This window comes from Macrobrachium nipponense, chromosome 11, assembly GCF_015104395.2.
Source record: "Macrobrachium nipponense isolate FS-2020 chromosome 11, ASM1510439v2, whole genome shotgun sequence".
Lineage (NCBI taxonomy): Eukaryota > Metazoa > Arthropoda > Malacostraca > Decapoda > Palaemonidae > Macrobrachium > Macrobrachium nipponense.
Genome location: NC_061087.1, coordinates 96,934,100 through 96,952,418, shown reverse-complemented (window position 1 = coordinate 96,952,418; position 18,319 = coordinate 96,934,100). Strand labels below are relative to the sequence as shown.

Genomic DNA, 18,319 nt, shown 5'->3' with positions numbered 1-18,319 from the left:
ACATCGTCATTTTCAGGAAAGAGGACTTCTTTGGAGTCCTATCTTGGAAAAACTGTGATAAGGGGGATAACGGAGCTGTCGGTTTAAATTCCCCCTCAAAACACGCAATAAGACTTGAAGTCAGAACCTTATAATCTGACGAAGGTTCCGTAATCTTTTCTTCAATTACTTCCAACTCTTCTTCTGCTGAAGAAATGTCTTGTAAGCCGTCGTCGAATTGACGTTTCGTTGACGGACTAGCGTCCTGGCCGCCTGCGTCCTGCGGCTACCGAGGCGTCGGCGTCCTGCCGCCTCTCGATGTCCTGCCGCCTGCGTTCCTGCGGCTACCGAGGCGTCGGCGTCCGCGCTCTCGATGTCCTGCCGCCTGCGTCCTGCGTCCATCGTAGAAACGCCTGCTTCCTGGTCGCCTGCGTCCTTGCGTCCTGACGTTTGCGTCCTGCTTCTTCGGAAAAACTGTTTTCTCCTAGCGTCAGTTCGCCCTGCGTCCTCGGCGAACGCGTCCTTGTCTTCCCTTTTAGAAGACTTAATGGGAAGGAAATCGTCCTTACGCCTCGAAGATGGTTGTTCAGAAGCATCCCAAGACTTCACCAGTACAACCGCCAACTTGGACTGCATTTATTTCCCGTAAGAATGCTTCGTACCATCCTCCTGCAAGGTAGACGACGAAGGATGAGGATTGCGAGCTGGACTGCGACCTAAAGGAGAGCGATCCTGTACTCTACCCGACGGAGAAATACGAGGGGAGGATACATAAGAAGATGGAGGCGATTCTCCCATGGAAATACCATGCCGAGAAGGACGTATATCACCAGTGCGCTGCGTCCTCTCTAGTACGAGAAAAACCTTTTCCTCTTGATCGGCACTGCGTCCCCGTCTTCCGAGGATGACACACCTCAGGACTACTCCAAGCCTCACTGTCTTGCGCCTGTCTCTCGAGAGCCGTTGACGTCCTGAACGTCCTCTTGAGGCGGGCCGAGAAAACCACTGCATACCGACGTTCCCGCTCGGAAGTCGAACCTTCCGAGGACGCACACTTCCAGTTACGCCTTTTCTGCGGCGAACTGCAACAGCCTGGGAACTTGCAACAGGACTGTTCGAAGGGACGCTGACCGTGACAAAACTCTCTCGCCTCCCTTCGACTGTCGACATGCCTTCTCCCTTGGTCTGGGAGCTTGACAAGAGGTCTAGGTCTAGGAGCACGAGAGAGACGATCTGACGCCCCCTCCACTACACTTTCACTGACATCGAAAGCACTAACTTTGTCTGTAAGTCGCTGTATCTGGTCGCCCCTCCCATGGACGCAAGGGCAGCGAACACTTTCACAATATTTGTTTCGTTCGTCTCCTCCGATACAGCAGCGGGCGCAGGGGAGATACCTGGGGAGAAGGAACTACCAATTCTACATTAGAAGGAGCTGGAGAGGAAATACAATCACTCCTTTTTACTCGAAGAAATTTGACTTCTCACTACGAGAAACAGATCTCCTTACACGATCTTTCTCAAGTCTCTCAACATATTTCATAAAGACCTTCCATTCCTTCTCTGATAAATTCTCACATTCAATGCATCTATTTTCCCAAGTACACACATTCTCCCTACACTTCTTACAAACGGTATGAGGGTCGACCGAAGCCTTCGGCAATCTTACCTTACACCCCTCTTTTACACACACTCTAAACATACTTCCAGAGTCAGACATCTTAAAGAACAATCCAAAGCGAATGCCAAGCTAACGTTTCCGAGTACAATACCAAAATCCAAGATCAGTCAGCAACGAGAATGAAAATTCTAGCAGGGAACCACCAACAATGTTGCCGGTTCGGCTGGCAGAGAAAATCTGGCCCAATTGGGAACGGTTCCTAGCGCTAGCGCCACGGTAACGGGGTGGTGGTTGCCTGAACTACTAATAGGTTACTAGCGATTGCTGCGAGTTTTGAAAATTTCTGCCAGGTGGAACAGAGAATATAGCTATATATATACCTGCCAGGTAAGTGTCATACATTAAATTTACAAATTATGTATATAATTAGATGAACTTGAAGAAACTTCAATACTCTAGCTAAAACACCCACATCCAAACAAGGCTCTACATCCCCCAGGGCATATAGGAAAAAGATCATACCTTAGGTGCTTCCAAGGCAGTACACTGGTAGTTCCAGCCAATAGGCTTACGTGGTGGGTCCTGAAATATTTCAAAGCAAGTCAAGGCAAATGCCACTGAAATGCACTACCTGAGGGAATAATATCCGCTAGAGAAATTTCTAACTACCATGTGTGTACTAATTTTCAAAGATAACAAATAAACCCCAGAAGTTTTTGAACATTAATCAAGGTTAACTCCCTAAAAAATGTTTAATCATTAAGTAACGCAAACTATTGAATAGATTCATCTGGTGTTCTTGCCTCTACAAATCTTCCTACATGATAGTAGTTATCAATGCAGTATAGTTTACTTCCTTTGGTAATTTTAACTTCCAAGTTCTTTAGCTTTTGCATTTACAGTAGTATTGGAGCAATGACAGCAACATAGTACTTGCCACATGCCCCAAGTTTGGTATTCAATGCCGGATTAGGTCAAAAGTAACCGTGGACTAATTCGATCAGGTTCATTAAAACAGCACAAACAAAAGTGTAGGTTACTTTTGAAGAAATGAATCAGATTTACTTTTTCTTGCCAAAAAGTGCCACTAAATGACATGAGGAGTATTCAGAGTACAATGCACCTTGTTACTATACTATAACTGCTGATTGTAAATTACATAAAACCTAAAATTTATTCCTAACAATTACTATATAACTGCATTTCTTTACTAAGTGTTTAAATTTGCTGTAAGAGTACTTTTTCATGTTGCGTTAGCTTGCTTACGTAAAGATGGCATTCTACCAACAAAATAAGCGAGATCACATCACACTTCCTTTTACAAATTTATCAGAGTTAATTAACATACAATGAAGCATTATGCCATATAAAGTATAGTACCCATAAAGAAAGAAAATACAAAGAAGTCCATGAAATACTCAAACAAACCTTGAACCAAGGTAATCAAAAGATTCATACCTTAGGCGCGTTTTCAGAAGGCCAGTACCCCTGGTAGTTCCAGCCAATAGGCTTGCGTGGTGGCTCCTGAAATATTCTAAAGTCAGTCATGGAATAAATTTAACTGAAGTGCATTTCTTCAATGAATTGAAATTTCCTACAGTTATCTTACTGACCACAACTTTTTGGCTTAAAATGAAACATATGCAGAAAAAGAGAATGCTACCAAAAGTCCTTAGAATTTTAATAGATTGGTCAGCAGAGAGTATTAAAAGAATTCAAAGGTTGTTCAATTGCTTGCCTCAGGATCACACCACATGAAAAAATCATAAACATGATATGGTGCCTTTCTCCAGATGAGATCAGTCAATCAGGGTCCACATAATTTTAGCACTGAATGAACAAGCCACTGCCTATGATACGTGTGTCATTTGTCAGCTCTACAGGGAAAGCCCAGTAAGTTTATAACATTCTAGGAAAAAGTTTAATTTGAAGAAACGTCAAAAGGCCGTAAAATAAAATTTTGCCTACTGATTATACTGCAACAGAGGCAAACACTTGGACTATAGCACTGTACCATACAGTATGTATATCTATTTATACTACACATAGATAATTACATATTCAAAGTGCCAGGAATCATGAATGTAAGCAAAGGTTTAACAATTTAACGAAGGTAGTAGTAGTTACATTTGAAATTCCTTGAAGCCAATAAAAGCAAACCAGGAAGATAAAAGCTTGGTGATGAATTCAGAATAATGTCAGAAAACTATCTGTGCATGCTTATTTTAAGGTATGACTGAATCTCTGAACATAAGCTTGAAAACATACTTTTCACATTCTTTCCCTAAAAGTATGCAATGCACAAACACTCAGAATAAACAAACATGAATGGTATGCAATCTGAACTTTGTTTTTAAAAGCAATCATATCCACCAAACTACACACAGTCTCAAGCATAATAATGGGTCTTAATACAGTAATACTAAGGCTTAGAAATATAAAAACTGTATAGCTCTCCCACCGGTTGGCCACCATACTGAATTACTCAAGTTCAACAGAACCCAACATTTGTTACTCACACAAGATTTGGTACTAACTGAACCTCTAAGTCAGTCAGCTGGGAATCATAATCCTAATTCCTACAAGTTTATATGAAATTCGTGCACACTTCAAAGATACTCCAGCTAGTTTGTGACAGAAAATTAAACCCAAGGAAAAGGGGATTGCATAAAGAAATTCTTTCTGCAATTCCTACAAAAACATACTCTTTGACTTCTGGTATGTAAACCCTCAGCCTCAGACAAGGTGACATAACAGGCCCTCACACTTTGAGACAGTTTTGCTGAGGAGCAGGAGGATTATCTACCTACCTACTAAAAGAGTATCAGTATCATTTCCATAAAGAATTTTCAAACTCATAAATGAATTTCTCATGACTGGCCTAAATCAATGATACAGGTTTTTCAACATCCAACTTGCATATAATAAGCTAACAAGCCATTGCTATATCAAGCCCGTAGAATGACACCCACAAAAAATTTAAATACAAATAAATAACTGGTTCTAAAATTAACTCAAGACATCTAGTACATATTGTGTTCTTGTTTGTTTATTAACAGCTGACAAGTAAAACTTCAAGCCTGACAAGGCAGATTGCTTTCTGCCATTTACTTTACAAATGTTCTTTTTTGTTTCTTCCTCCTTGGCTGTCAAACTTCTTTAGCTCAACACCAGTCGAACCTTCTATTGTTATTTTGGAGCACATCCTTTGGGCGATTCACATTAGTGACATATTATAATACTTGATCTCCTTAAATTAATTTGAAAAAGAACAGCAGCAGCAACAGCAACAATGACATCTACAACAATAATAATAATAACAATAGCCTTGGCACAGAGCCAAGGGTAGTGTTTCACAGCTAAAAGATGTCCAGCACAAACCAAATAAGAGGACTCGTATCAGAGAAATGTGTAACTTCTCCCTGTAGTTTCTTTTCTTGTTCTGGAAATGAAACAACTATCCCAATATATTTTTTTACATCCCCGTCTTTGCCCACTGTGGAATGTACTGGTATCTCCTTACTTCACTGATTAAGGAATCACTTCATCTGTTCTCAAAAATACAAAAGCTTCTATGCAGCCTCTAAACAAAATTCTCCACCCCATGCATCAGCTCTCAACTTTCCACTACTGTACTCCTCAAAATTAGGAAACAACTAGGATGGTACAGAAGTACCTTCAATGTTACCTTTCACACTTCAACAACCTGCTCTGTATTTTCTTTCCTGCGTCATAAGAAGACATTCTAATGCTGACTATTTTCAAGAGATCCTCTTGAAACTCTTATTTCTTCAAAGATCATAACTACCTTGTGTTGCACAGTACAGTGCGTGTAACAATTTTTAGGTCAACTTGCTTAATTGTACACTACTCACCCTCGTTCAGTCATATCCTTGACAAAAATAGCAAATACAAAACACACAATATGAATGCTGAGAAAATTTAAGCTTTTTATGTTAGCCATACTGTGACAGTTGCTGTAATGTGCTTTGAAAAAAATTACCATGCAGTACAGTACAATAGTCTTCTAAAACAATATTCTGTAAAAGTGCTTGATAATCTAAAATAAAAGAAATGAAAACTATAAAGTCCCAGAGACAAGCAAAGATGATAAGAGGTTCCTACCTCAGGAGCATTCACAGCAGTGCCCTGGTAGTTCCAACCAATAGGCTTGCGTGGTGGATCCTGAAATATTTCAGTGGGTCAGATAAGGACACTAAAACATTGTTAAAATGTACCGTGAAGACCTCTTCACGGTTACTCAATTAATGAAACAAACCATACAGTAAATATCATATTTCCAACACTACGTTTTACAGTCCTGCAAATTCACCCAACACATCCTAATATCACAAATTTTAAGTAACTTGTATTTTTCCCGAACTACTATACGAGAATCCTGGATGTCAATCCAGTACTGACCAGAAAAAACTGGTTATTCCCTCCTGACCCCCCGGCCAGGTATGCCCCAGGGTCGAAGCTCACGACCTCTAACCTACAGTCCTTTCCACGCCCCTAGAGCTCCTGCCCTCAGATACGCGGGGACGGATGGGAGGGCGTAAAAATTTCGTAGTTTGGGGTAAGTATAGCTAGGAAAAATAAAATTACTTAAAATTTGTGATTTGTTCCAACGCTGTATACTTACCCGGAACTAATATAGGAGACCTAATCCTTAGGAGGTGGGAGTATCTGGGGAGGAAGAGTCCTTACCAGGAAGAGGTCACCCCCCTTCAGGCCAGAAGGGGGAGGGAGACCCGCTCTGCCCAATTAGGGCGGAGGTAGGGGTCCCCTTTCCGTCTGGATGAATTCCGACTGGTGGGCAACGGAGGGAATAACTCATGAGTGTAAAACAAAGGTATGTAAGTCGAATATTCCTCCCATAAACTCACCTGAAGATTTGAGGAATTCTGCCGATTACGTGCCGAAGGCCCAGTGTGGAAGGGGGAGGGGGGGGGAAGGAGTAGGGTAGGTTATAGAGAATGGGGATACCACGAATACACACACACATACAACGACGTACAACCCCCCTAGGCTAGGCTAGACCCTCTGTTGGCCTGCCATGACTGGCCCTATCTCAAAGGCATCAAGGGACCTCCTTGTATAATCCTTGAGGTAATGGGCTGTCAAGGTGGACTGACGCTTCCACACCCCCGCCCTCAGGATTTGGGCGATGGCCACATTCTTGGAGAACGACGAGGAGGTACCTATACTCCTGATGTCGTGGAGCTTCGCGCCTTGTGGGGGGACCAGCCCCGCTCCCTCATAGGCCCTCCTGATTGTCTCTCTTAACCAGGAGATGGTGTTCTTCACTACTGCTCTCTTCTGCCGCCCGGTTGAGACAAAAAGATTTTGAATACCGGGGCGGAGCCCTTCCGTCCTATCGAGATATTTTCTCACTGCCCTGACTGGGCAGGGGAGCAGGTCCTTGGGATCTTCGGACTTAGGAAGGGCTGGAATGGAGAACTCCACGAACCACCCGTCTACTACTGACGGGTTCTGGGTTTTGGCTACGAATGTGAGCTCTCAGTCCGTAATATCCTTGAGTGGTTCAAAGGGGGGCCTTTTTCAGAGAGTCCAGGACTCTGGCCACGTCCCATCGAGGGACTGCTAGGGACCTGGGGGGGCACGTCTGTTCGAATCCCCTAATGAGTAGGGGGATGTCCTTCAAACTCCCCAGGTCTACCTATCTCTGATAGAAGACCTGGCTTAAGGCCGCCCTCACTCCTTTGATGGCCGCGATGGAGAGCCCCTTTTCATCCCTCAGATAGACAAGAAACTCAACGACGTGGGGGATCTGGGCCTGCAGAGGGTCCAGGTTCCACTTCGCTTGGTACACTGCTGCGGACGACTTCCTAAAGCATCCCAACATTCGGGATGCCACTTTACGTGAAAACCCCCTCTTCTTCAGGAGCTTGATAGCCTCCACCCATGAAGGCAGAGGGCGTCCAGGCCCTCGTGGAATCTCTCGAAGTGGGGCTGTCTTAGAAGGTCTGGCCTCCGGGGAGTTCCAAGGGGTCTTGAATGGACATCTCCAGGAAGTCCGGGAACCAGTCCCTGTCGGGCCAACTGGGGGCAACGAGGGTCATGACCATTTCTTTGGAGGTTCGGAGGCGATTAAGGACCTACCAGAGTACCCCGAAGCGGGGAAAGGCATAGAGGTCTAGTCCATCCCAGGGGTGTTGAAACGCGTCTTACCGCACCGCTGTCGGGTCCGGGACCAGGGAGCAGAACACTGGGAGCTTGCGGTTTAAGTTCGTTGTGAACAAATCCATGGAGAGGGAGCCCCACCTGCCGATCAGCTCGCTCAAAACTGTCGGGTGTAGGGACCATTCCGCCCCTAGGACCTGGCCCCCACCTGCTGAGGCCATCAGCGATCACATTCCTTTTCCCCGGGATGAACCTCGCCGACAGAGAGATCCCGGCATTCTCCACTCACTCCAGAAAGGTCACCGCCAGATCGCACAGGGGTCGCGATCTTAGACCCTCCTGCTTTTTGAAGTAGGTAACGACGGTGGCATTGTCGCACATGACTGCCACTCTTTTGTTTCTAAGGCTGTCTTTGAAGGCTTGGAGAGCTTTGAGGATGGCCAGGAGCTCCAGGTTGTTGATATGGAGTTCTCACTCCCGTTCCGACCACTCCCCCCCAATCATCTGTCTGTAGGTGGGCTCCCCAGCCCCCACTCGATGCGTCTGTGAAAAGGAGCATCTCCGGAGGGACGTCCGCCAACAGGACACCCCGCTGGAGGTTCCCATCATCCATCAACCAGCGAAGGGCCTCCACCGTCGACTGAGAGGGTTCTATCAACTCCCATGGATTCTTTCCATCTGAGGTCCATCCGTCCTTCAAGTTCCACTGGACGGGCCTCATCTTCAGCCTTCCCTGGGGCACTAACTTCTCCAGGGAGACGAGGTGGCCTATCAGCCTCTGCCATACTCTCGCTGGTCTAGGTGCGCTTGTCAGGAAGGGGGTCGCTACGTCTCTGAAGTTGGAAATTTGATCCTCTGACAGGAATGCCCTGGCCCACACTGTATCCAGATCCATATCCAAGTACACCATCCTGTTGATGGGTTCCAGGTGTGATTTCTCCCAGTTCAGGACGATTCCCAGACGAGAGCAGAAGGTCAAGAGTTTGTCCCTCTGCTCCTTTAATCGATCCTTTGAGGAGGAAAGGAGTAGCCAATCGTCCAGGTACCACAGGAGGCGTATGCCCTTCCCGTGGGCCCAGGCGGACACAAGGGAGAATACCCTAGTGAAAACCTGCGGTGCCGTGGATAGGCCGAAACAGAGGGTCCTGAACTGGTACATGGCTCCCTCCCACTTTATGCGGAGGTACTTCCTGCTGGAGGGGTGTATTGGAATCTGGAAGTACAGGTCCTTGAGATCGAGAGACAGCATGTAGTCCCCTTCCCTCAGGGCCGCCAGAACAGAGTGAGGGGTCTCCGTCTTGAAGTCGGTCTTAAGGACGTACGTATTGAAGATGTATAGGTCGATTACTGGTCTCCATCCCCCTGACGCTTTCGCCACCAGGAACAGGTGGCTGAAGAACCCCGGGGAGTGGGTGGTCGCTCGTTGGAGGGCTCCCTTCTCCAACAAAGATAGGACTTCCAGCTGAAGAGCCTCCCCATGTCCTGGGATCCGGGGGGCTGAACGCCCCGCTGTCCAGTTCCTCCGTCAGGGAAGGCTTCCCATCCAGGAAGGGGATTCGGTAACCATCCCTGAGGACCTGGACAGTCCAGGGATCGGCCCCGAGACCCTCCACTAAACCGTTTTGCGCCCGGACAATCCCGAGGACCTTACGGGATGTTGCTCCCTCGTCCATGGCCCCTTGGACCTCCAGGGAGTTCTGCAGACTGCTAAGCACAAGGGCATCCTCCTCTAGGTCTTCTCTTGCTGCGGACGGCCCCACCACCGGATGCAAGGATGGGGGAGGAGAGGATTGCTGGACTGAACTGGCACCCTCTACTGGTAACTTAGGCACCCCGAGGACGAAGGGCCCTCCCCCAACCCTGGAGGGGCCGTCATGGCCCACTTCCCTGACGAAGGGGGAGCCCCACAGGGGGTGGGGGCCTGGAGCGGCGTACTCCGCTCCTCCTGCGTGACTGGAGGGAGCGGAGGAGTTGAGCCGGATGGAGCCCGGTTGGCAGGGACCAGTGCCGCAGGGGCCACCGGAACCGACACGGGGACATCCTTGGGAGGGGGGAGGCTCACCACTCAGGGGACCTCGCAAGAGCAGCGTGTTCGGGAACTGATCACGGGGACCGGGAGGTCCGCGAGCGATATCTATGTAGCGAGACGTCCCGGCGATGGTAGCTCCTACTCCGACTCCTGCAGTCCCGGCTACGATGACGAGATCTGGACCTACGATCCGGGGAGAAGGAGAACGAACGTCCTCAACTCCTCCTGTAGTATCTCCTCCTGGACCAGTAGCGTCTCCGCGAATACCGGTATGCGGAACCGCCCGACAACGATCTCCCTTTACGAAGATCCGCCTCTCCTCCTGTCTCTTCTGTGGCAACTCCTGTCCTGGGGTGGGCGGGAAGAGCGGGCGGGGTGATCGGAGCAAGAGCGACCAGGGAGGGACACCCCCTGGGAGCACTCCCTGCCAGCTCGAGCCTCCGACCCGGTGGGGGGAAAGGAGGGGCCCCACAACGGGACCGACTCCTCACTTAGGGAGGACCTAACCGGCGTACGGGGAGTGCCCGACCAGTGGCCGGGGGGGACACCCGAAGAACGATCCCCCCCCCCCTTCTGAGGAGGTGGCTGGAAGCGCGGAGGAAGAGGGGGAGAGTCCCACGGGGACCCCGGGGGGAACGAGCGGCGTACTCTGTGGCTGGAGGTGAGCTCTTGGCGGTGCGTAGCACTGCAACCAACACTTCCATGGAAGATGCGCCCTGCATGCCACTACGCGTCCAGCACTCCTGTAAAAACGAAGAACTGTCTGCCTGAACCCCTCTCATAACAGACTCCTCGGGTCCTGCCATTTGCGGAGACCCAGCAACGGACTCACCTAGGTCCCCTCACTGGGAGGGGACGGGGGAACACTCCTGAAAGCCTTCCGGCAAACCCTGAGAGGGAGCAGGTGACAGCGAAGGGCCTCCCGGGCCACGGCTCGTGCTCCTACTCCCAGGATCCTCCGATGAAGCCTTCTTTTTGCGTTTGGTAGCGGCCAGATCCCATTGATGAACTGACCACACGACGCACTCACCACATGTATCTTCTCTCGAACAAGGGTGACCCCGACACTTACTACACAAAGTGTGGGGATCTATCTTAAAAAGGCGAAAGGAAAGACCCACAGGCCCTGCCCTCCGGACCTGGACAACGCCATTGTGATGAAGCTTCCATAAGAAACACCAAAAACTACACACACGCGGCACACACACTAACACACAAGGAAGACAAAGGAAACAGACCGGTAAACGGACGACGAGCTGGAGCGTGTAAACGCTACAGTGACCAGGAAAGGACTGCAGGTCAGAGGTCGTGAGCTTCGACCCTGGGGCATACCTGGCTGGGGGATCAGGAGGGAATAACCAGTTTTTTCTGGTCAGTAATGGATTGACATCCAGGATTCTCCTATAGTAGTTCGGGGTAAGTATACGGCGTTGGAACAAATATAAATTTTCATAATTAAATTTATTATTTGGATACTTACCTACTGTTTAAAGTTAACTTATATCTCCTCACCTAATCAGCGCGGAGATGTAAGCTAACTTTACAAGTAGGTAAAATTTATCCCAAATAATAATTCATAAATTCACCTTGCATTTTGTTAAATTCATATACATGGGAAAACAATAGATCTTAAATAAGAACTGAAATCTTCCGTGGTGGGAATTCCCACTATACACCAGAGTTGTGTCCTTCCACTGTGGCAGTTCAAACAAGAGAGAATGCCTGAATCTGGGTTGGAGCTTGGCTCTAGGAATCATGTCAATCAAAATCGAATGTGACTGACTGGATTTAGAAAAAGCAGTAAGCATAGGGTGTGCCATGGATGAACCATAGCTAGGAATGGGCATAAAAACAATCCTCACTGCCTGTTAATGGGGCAATTGGGGGCAATACACTATGGTCACCATCATGATACAGTTCACAACTGAGGGCATAGAGTAATTTACATTCTGTGCAAGGAACCTATTGCCCCCCCCCCGCCCCCCCACCCCCCCCCCCCCCCAAAGTATAAATTCTTAACATATGGGGAAGAATGTAAACCAAGAGTCAACATTTTCAGGACAAAGGGTGATAATCTGGTAGATATGGCCTTTTTTTTTTTTTTAAGTGCATTTGTCATTTCCCCGGTTATGGCTGAGTTAAATGACTGGGTCATAAAAATATAATATACAGTCGACCCCTGGTATTCGTGGGGATGTGTAAGAAACCCCAGCAAACAGCTAAAATCTGCAAATACTTAAAACCCCTCTAAAATGCTTAGAACTGCCTATTTTGATAGTTAAAAAAAGAAGAACCATATATGATTATACAGTCATACCCCTACATATGAAAGTCCTTACATACGAAAAATCCAGGTTACTAAGGCAAAGACGAAGATTTTTTTGCTTCTGTGTATGGAAATAATTCAGGTCGCGAAAGGGTGTACTGTAAAGTCCGAGATTCGCCCGAGCCGCCGAGAACAATTTTAAAACTCGCACACCGCCAACTCAGTACTCGCCACCATCCTCCTGCTCTCCCATTGGTTCCTGATCCTAGTTACTGCCGTAAGATCCTGCTCTCCTATTGGTCAGCATCTATCCCATCATGCATCTACGTAAGGGAGTTCCTTGACCATTTTGTTTCAGCAGCGTTACCGTACACACACGGAATTCATTCATTTACGAAGATTTCGTTCGTTAACGTAAATTCGTGTTAGTGATTTCACTTTCGTTCTACTTTAAGTTGTGTGTGAACTTAATTACGTACTTACGTTATTAGCCACAGGTCCCAAAAATGTTGCTGAAGTTCACAGAAAGAAGAGGATGCTTTCTATGGAGACGAAGTTTAGTGTTAATGTTTTTCTGCCATTTTTTAATGTGTTTCGTAAAGTTAAATGTTCATGTTTTCTGCCGTTTTTCCTCCTCTGCCTCCACTTTTGGACATCGCCTCACTCGAAAGATAAAGTTCCACATTTTACTACATATGTACGTACATGTCCGAACAATATTTCTTTTACCCTGTACACTAATACACTTTATTTACCGGTACAGTAATGGTTAGGTTAGGTATTGAATGGTCCAAATTGTTGTATTTCATTGTTTATTGGTCAATTTATCTTTATTATAAAATTTACTGTGGTGTTTTTGTAGGGCTTGGAACAAATTAGGCAATTTACACGTAAAACATAGTTCTAGATACGAAAAAATCAGGTTACAAAGGCCGCTTCGGAACAGATTACGTAATTTCATAACCTGAGGCACAACTGTACCTAAGTTTTATTAGTTTTGTCACAAAAAGTGAGTTTAGTGAAAATTATATGAAAATACAGTATTATTGAATATTTCTCAGTGAAAAATGCTGCGAATAGGCGAATTTTCTGCAAATAATGTCTTTTCCATAGAAAACTCCACAAATCTAGAACCGCGGAAAAGGCAGGGGTTGACTGTATGCATATAACCTGTATAAGTCATATCACTTTTCCGTGATTCATATACATATATCGAGCTACAATGTCCTTTAATATCTAATTCGCTCTACCTCGGAATTAATATATTTTCATATATGCTTAACCGAAGGGGAATTTTTTCTCGATAATAGACTTGCCTGGATCGGGGCGCGAACCCAGGATCCTTCCAAATCCAGGAACGTCAGTGAAGCTTTTACCTACTACACTACCGGGAGAGGCTAAAAGTTGATGTCGCCTCTCACCCTGAAATACCTTTCGCGCGCGCAGGTAATTCGTTGGTTTGGAGACAACATCAACTTAAAAACGAAGTCACTTGTAAGCAAACAACAAATAGCTAAACTATTTGGATTAGGATTAAATACTATCACCTTCCGCATGATGGGTACCGTGTCAACACCGCTGATTATAAGAAAGTCATAACCCTTCGCAGCCAGACTAGAGTAGGGGAACTAAGCAGAGTAGGGAGGCAGGGGTGGGCACTGGTAATTGTGCCTCCTAGCAAAAACTTCCACTGAATAAAAGTTACTCTATGTACACTAAACCACACAAAAAGTAACATAACTGGTTCATTTCTGTCAACTCGCCGATCAACAATTTTTTACCTGAAAAGTAACATTTCTTAGTACCCTGTTGACATGAAGCGTGTCACGGAGCACTGCTTTCAGGTATAGTTCTTAAGGTGACCGTCATATGTCGCCCCGACCACCCCAAATTCAGATCACAGGTACATATTTCAAACCTGGTCATTCATGTTCCAAGTTTGCCTAAGTCACACACTAGGCTAACTGATTTTTTCAAATCTAACCAATCAGAACAAATCAAAATGATATGGTTCATATACAGGGGGTCCTCGAGTTACGATGTTGATCCGTTCTTACGATGCGTCGTAACACGATTTTCAGCGTAAGTCGGAACATTGAAAAATACCACATGATTTAATGTAAATACCTATCAATAACAACGAGAGAACAATTCCTTACCTTTATTAGTTTGATTGGCTTGCACACTGGAGAGGAAGCTGCGGTGCTGGAGAGACTGGGGGAGGTTAGTGAAGAGAAAAAGAACCTCCAGAAGTTGCTGGAGATGCTGAGGCAGGTGATTCAATTATTAGACCACTACGCTGCTTAGTTATCACTGTCGCTTTCATAGGAGCAGATCCTTTCACATGTTCAACGATGCGCTCTTTATCTTTGATAATGGTAGCAACGGTCGAACGGCTAAGGCCAAGCGAGCGGCCAATGTTTGTTGGCGTTTCTCCCTTCTCAGATCGCTTTATAATGTCCACTTTAATTTCCATGGTGATGGCCTTTCTTTTCTTCGATGCACTACCATCAGAAGAGTCCGCCTTGCGCTTGGGAGCCATAACAAAGAGCAAAAAGTTACAAAAACGATACAACACGAGGGAGAGAGAGGCAGTGTAAACAACCAAAATGGCGTATGGGCGAGGAATGAGCGTAGCGAAGCGACGCCGTCCTCTCCCCCACAAAGCGTATTCTTCCGCCGTGCGCCCGGAACTAGTTCGCGTTTGTTTACGTTGCTTACGACGCTAAACCGCGTAAGACGGAACGACGCAAAATATTATTTTTTATATTTTTATGGGGGCGCGTTCGTAACCACGAAACATCGTAAGTCGAGACCAGCGTAACCCGAGGACTTACTGTACTCCCACTCCTGATCCAGATGCAGCCATTCTTTGCCCTTCCATCTTCTTAGGTGGAAGCACATTATGTGAATGTTTGTTAACTGTTACAATATGTAACAAATTTGTTGCTGTAGAAACTCTGTAACGTTCAGAAACTGTATTATAGGAAAGGTGTTTTACATAAAATTCTGCAATTTCTTGAAATAATTAATCCTGTTCACCATCCCTACAGCCATCAAACACATTTCACTGTCGCAACTAAAAACAAAACAATCCGCTTCTAGCACTTCATGATCATGCCCTAAACATGTCAAGAAGGCTAAAAGACAATTCTCAATATAGTAAGCAGTTCATTTGTTCAGGAAAATTAGTATGACAAAACTCAAGGATCTTAACCTACTAGCTACCACAAAGGGGTAGCCTAGTCCAGTCCATCCAATCGATATAGGTAAGTGTGTTACTTGTGGGTGGGGTCCATGGAGGCAAAGCTAGGTAGAGCTAGGGAACAGCTCCGCATGGGGCATTACCTTGGAAATTGATTTTTCCTATAAGTGTATTTTGGTTACTTATAAAGAATTTACTGTTATTTTTTGTCAGTAAACTGTAGCTTATTAACCTCAGAACTGATATGTTACTGATGCTGATCATCTTGGATTGCTATTGATATAGGGGAGGTTTTGGTGAAATGTGAAGTTTCCTTCACCAGGCGGTCTAGGGGGCAGAAACCCCTGGCAAAGTAACACAGCATACTAGGTTAGGATAAGTTAGGTTAGTACAGTTCCTTTCAAAATAGGTTTCATTAGCCAATCCCTTCTTGAACATATGGCTCCCATATACCTTGTGTGCATGGAACCATTCCAGGGTGCCCATTATCACAACACGTCCGTAATCTCACCGTGTGCTTTACCCCACCCAAAAACTCCCTTTCCCAAAGGACCCCCGATAAAGATGTGAGCTTAATCATTATAACTGACCAACAATAAACAATGCCATCTCCTTCATCAGCAACACTATAGCAAAAATAAATTGCCAAGGTAATAAATCATTCGGAGATGTTCCCTGGTTTTACCCAAAGCTAATTAAGGTTAGGAAGGTTAGGTTAGGAAGATTAAGTTTTGGCTTCGTAAGGGCACGACACTAAGTAAGGTTAGGTTAAGGTTGTTTTTGTTAGGTCGTAGCCAGTGCCAGAACACGTCTGAACGAAAACTGGTAAACTACGGAACAGCTCGGCACAGTTTATTACTTTGGAAATCGATTTTTACTATACATAGTACTCTGTGTTGCTGATAAAGGAGGTGGTGTTGTTTACTGTTGGTCAGTTATCAACCTCACATCTCCATCAGGGACCCTATCAGAACAGGGGTTTTTGGGTGGGGTAAAACACAGGGAGAGAGAACAGACATATTGTTGTTATGATGGCCACCCTGGAATGGTTCTGTGCATGCACAGAAGCCAAGCCCTGAATTCAAAATGGGATTGGTTATGGAAACCTATTAGGGTAAAAAACTGCATGGTACAGGGGTGGACCATGTACGATCAATGTGTACAACCCCAAGAAAAGTACATTAGCTATAACGCGTCCTGACATCGGAGATGGGCATCAGATGCAACTTGTTGTTGGTGAGAAACGGAGCTAAAGACCTCTACTCCGGTGTCAGGACGCGTTATAATGTACTTTTCTTGGGGTTGTACACATTGATCGTACATGGTCCACCCCTGTACCATGCGGTTTTTTACCCTATAGAAAACATATGGTCAATTTATAACATGAGGAACCTCTCCCAGTTAGTGACTGGCCGAAATCAGGCCACACAACTGGCTACTGTAGTTTTACCAAAAAATCAATTTCCTAGGTAATAGGCTATGGTAAAATAACAAATGGCCACCTGGCAGGCACCTTCCCAAAAATCGGAAATTACGGCCTTGATTTACCTATGACTTGGGAGAAAAAAACTTACTTCGAGGGTACAGTAGAGGTCTCGTGGTGTTGCTTCGATGGACGCTGGCTCTTGACTAATGTCTACCCTGGGTCACCAGACTTGTTAAATTACTTTTTGGGGAAGGTGGTCCCGCTACGGTAGAGGCCAGCCATTCGATAATTTACCCTACCCCATGCACAGCTGTTCCCTAGTTCTACCTAGAAATTTAGTCCCACCAATCTGTTTCTGATATCCAATGTTATTTGGACATCCAAGAGGGGTAGGGGTCCCCCGCATCGTCACAATACGGCAACCTAAGTTAGGTAGCTTAGGGAAGGTAAGGTGCGGATAAGCCGGGGGAAGCTGCTCAGAGAAAAGTTATGCTCGGCCTGTTATCATGGGCAGATTTGTCATGCCTGCACTACCTACTACCCACATCTCCCTACCCTAGGCTACTAGGCTACCACCCCTTAGGTAGGTAGGAAGACTCATTGACATGATCGGTCTGAAACATGCTCAAATCTTAAATAACCGGGTACAGAGATATTCGTAGCCTTTAGTTCTGATTTTAACTTTAATTCGGTTGTAATCCGAGGTAATATAACTTTACCGACATAAAATTACGTCATTTCGAAAGTGGTAGGGCCGATGCCTAACCTGGATAGCTAATCGTCACGTAGCCTAACCTACGTATGAAGGTAGCCCGCATGGTCAAACACAGACCAATATTTGTCCCGTGAATAAACCTCCGTACGTTGCGATTCATTAAAAAGCCTAGGCTAACTAAAATCAACGTGAATCTCGTTAGAACAGAATAAAACGTTTGCGTACGTGACGTATTACCGCTGAGATTGGGCTACCAGACTAAGCAAGGGGGGTCTGAGCACGACACTGTTCACCGGCCTTTCTTTGGCCTAACAATAACTGAAGAGCATAGCCCTATTGCACTAACGATCGAATCCCTTTCCTTACAAGATGCTCGAATGACCGGTCGGTCAATTCATCAATTCATACCTTATATTCATCGTCGGATGAGCCAGAATCCAGCTCTATGACTTCGTTTGCCGCCATTACTGTATTTGTAAACACAGAGTAGGATGAATCTGGGGAAGAAACGCCAGCTATTGTCCTCCGTGGGGGGAATTTCTTGACTTTCTAGGGGAATTCCTCCTCGAATTCATTTTCTAGGGAAATTTCAGGAGATTCTAGGGATAGTTTATGTTTTTGCATTACAATAATTAGTTTTGTTATTATGTTATGATTGAATTTGTGGGAAATTTGAATAAGATAGACTTACCCAAAGCAGAATTACAAAATTAACTGATGCTTATTATGGAGCATAGCGAGGAAATGTGTTAAACTCGGATAATTTACTATTTAGTTGCCCTAACAACAAAAGAAACATATAAAAATGTAAAATCTCGAAAATGCATAGTTAAGATGGTCATGTTTCCACATTCTTATTTTCTGGCTCTTCGTTTCATGTCTTGTAGGTGAAATGCCCTTTTATGTTTTGCGAATGATGAATGGCACGGTA

The 18,319-nt window shown here is 45.6% G+C and overlaps 1 protein-coding gene across 2 annotated transcripts in view; it reads right to left on the bottom strand.

Annotated features, from left to right (window-relative positions):
- Positions 1–17,877, bottom strand: part of LOC135207703 (myosin-2 heavy chain-like) — a 271,723-nt gene extending 253,846 nt beyond the window's left edge. Inside the window, exons 1-3 of one of the 2 annotated variants that reach the window (XM_064239539.1) lie at positions 17,797–17,876; positions 5,726–5,785; positions 2,123–2,182 (exon numbers count right to left, since the gene is read on the bottom strand). In XM_064239539.1, coding sequence (XP_064095609.1) covers positions 2,123–2,182; positions 5,726–5,785; positions 17,797–17,853 — 177 coding nt within the window. In that variant the 5' untranslated portion in view covers positions 17,854–17,876. Of the gene's footprint in view, positions 1–2,122; positions 2,183–5,725; positions 5,786–17,796 lie in introns of both variants that reach the window. The other variant, XM_064239548.1, reaches the window with a different exon arrangement.
- Between the last annotated feature and the right edge of the window lie 442 nt (positions 17,878–18,319).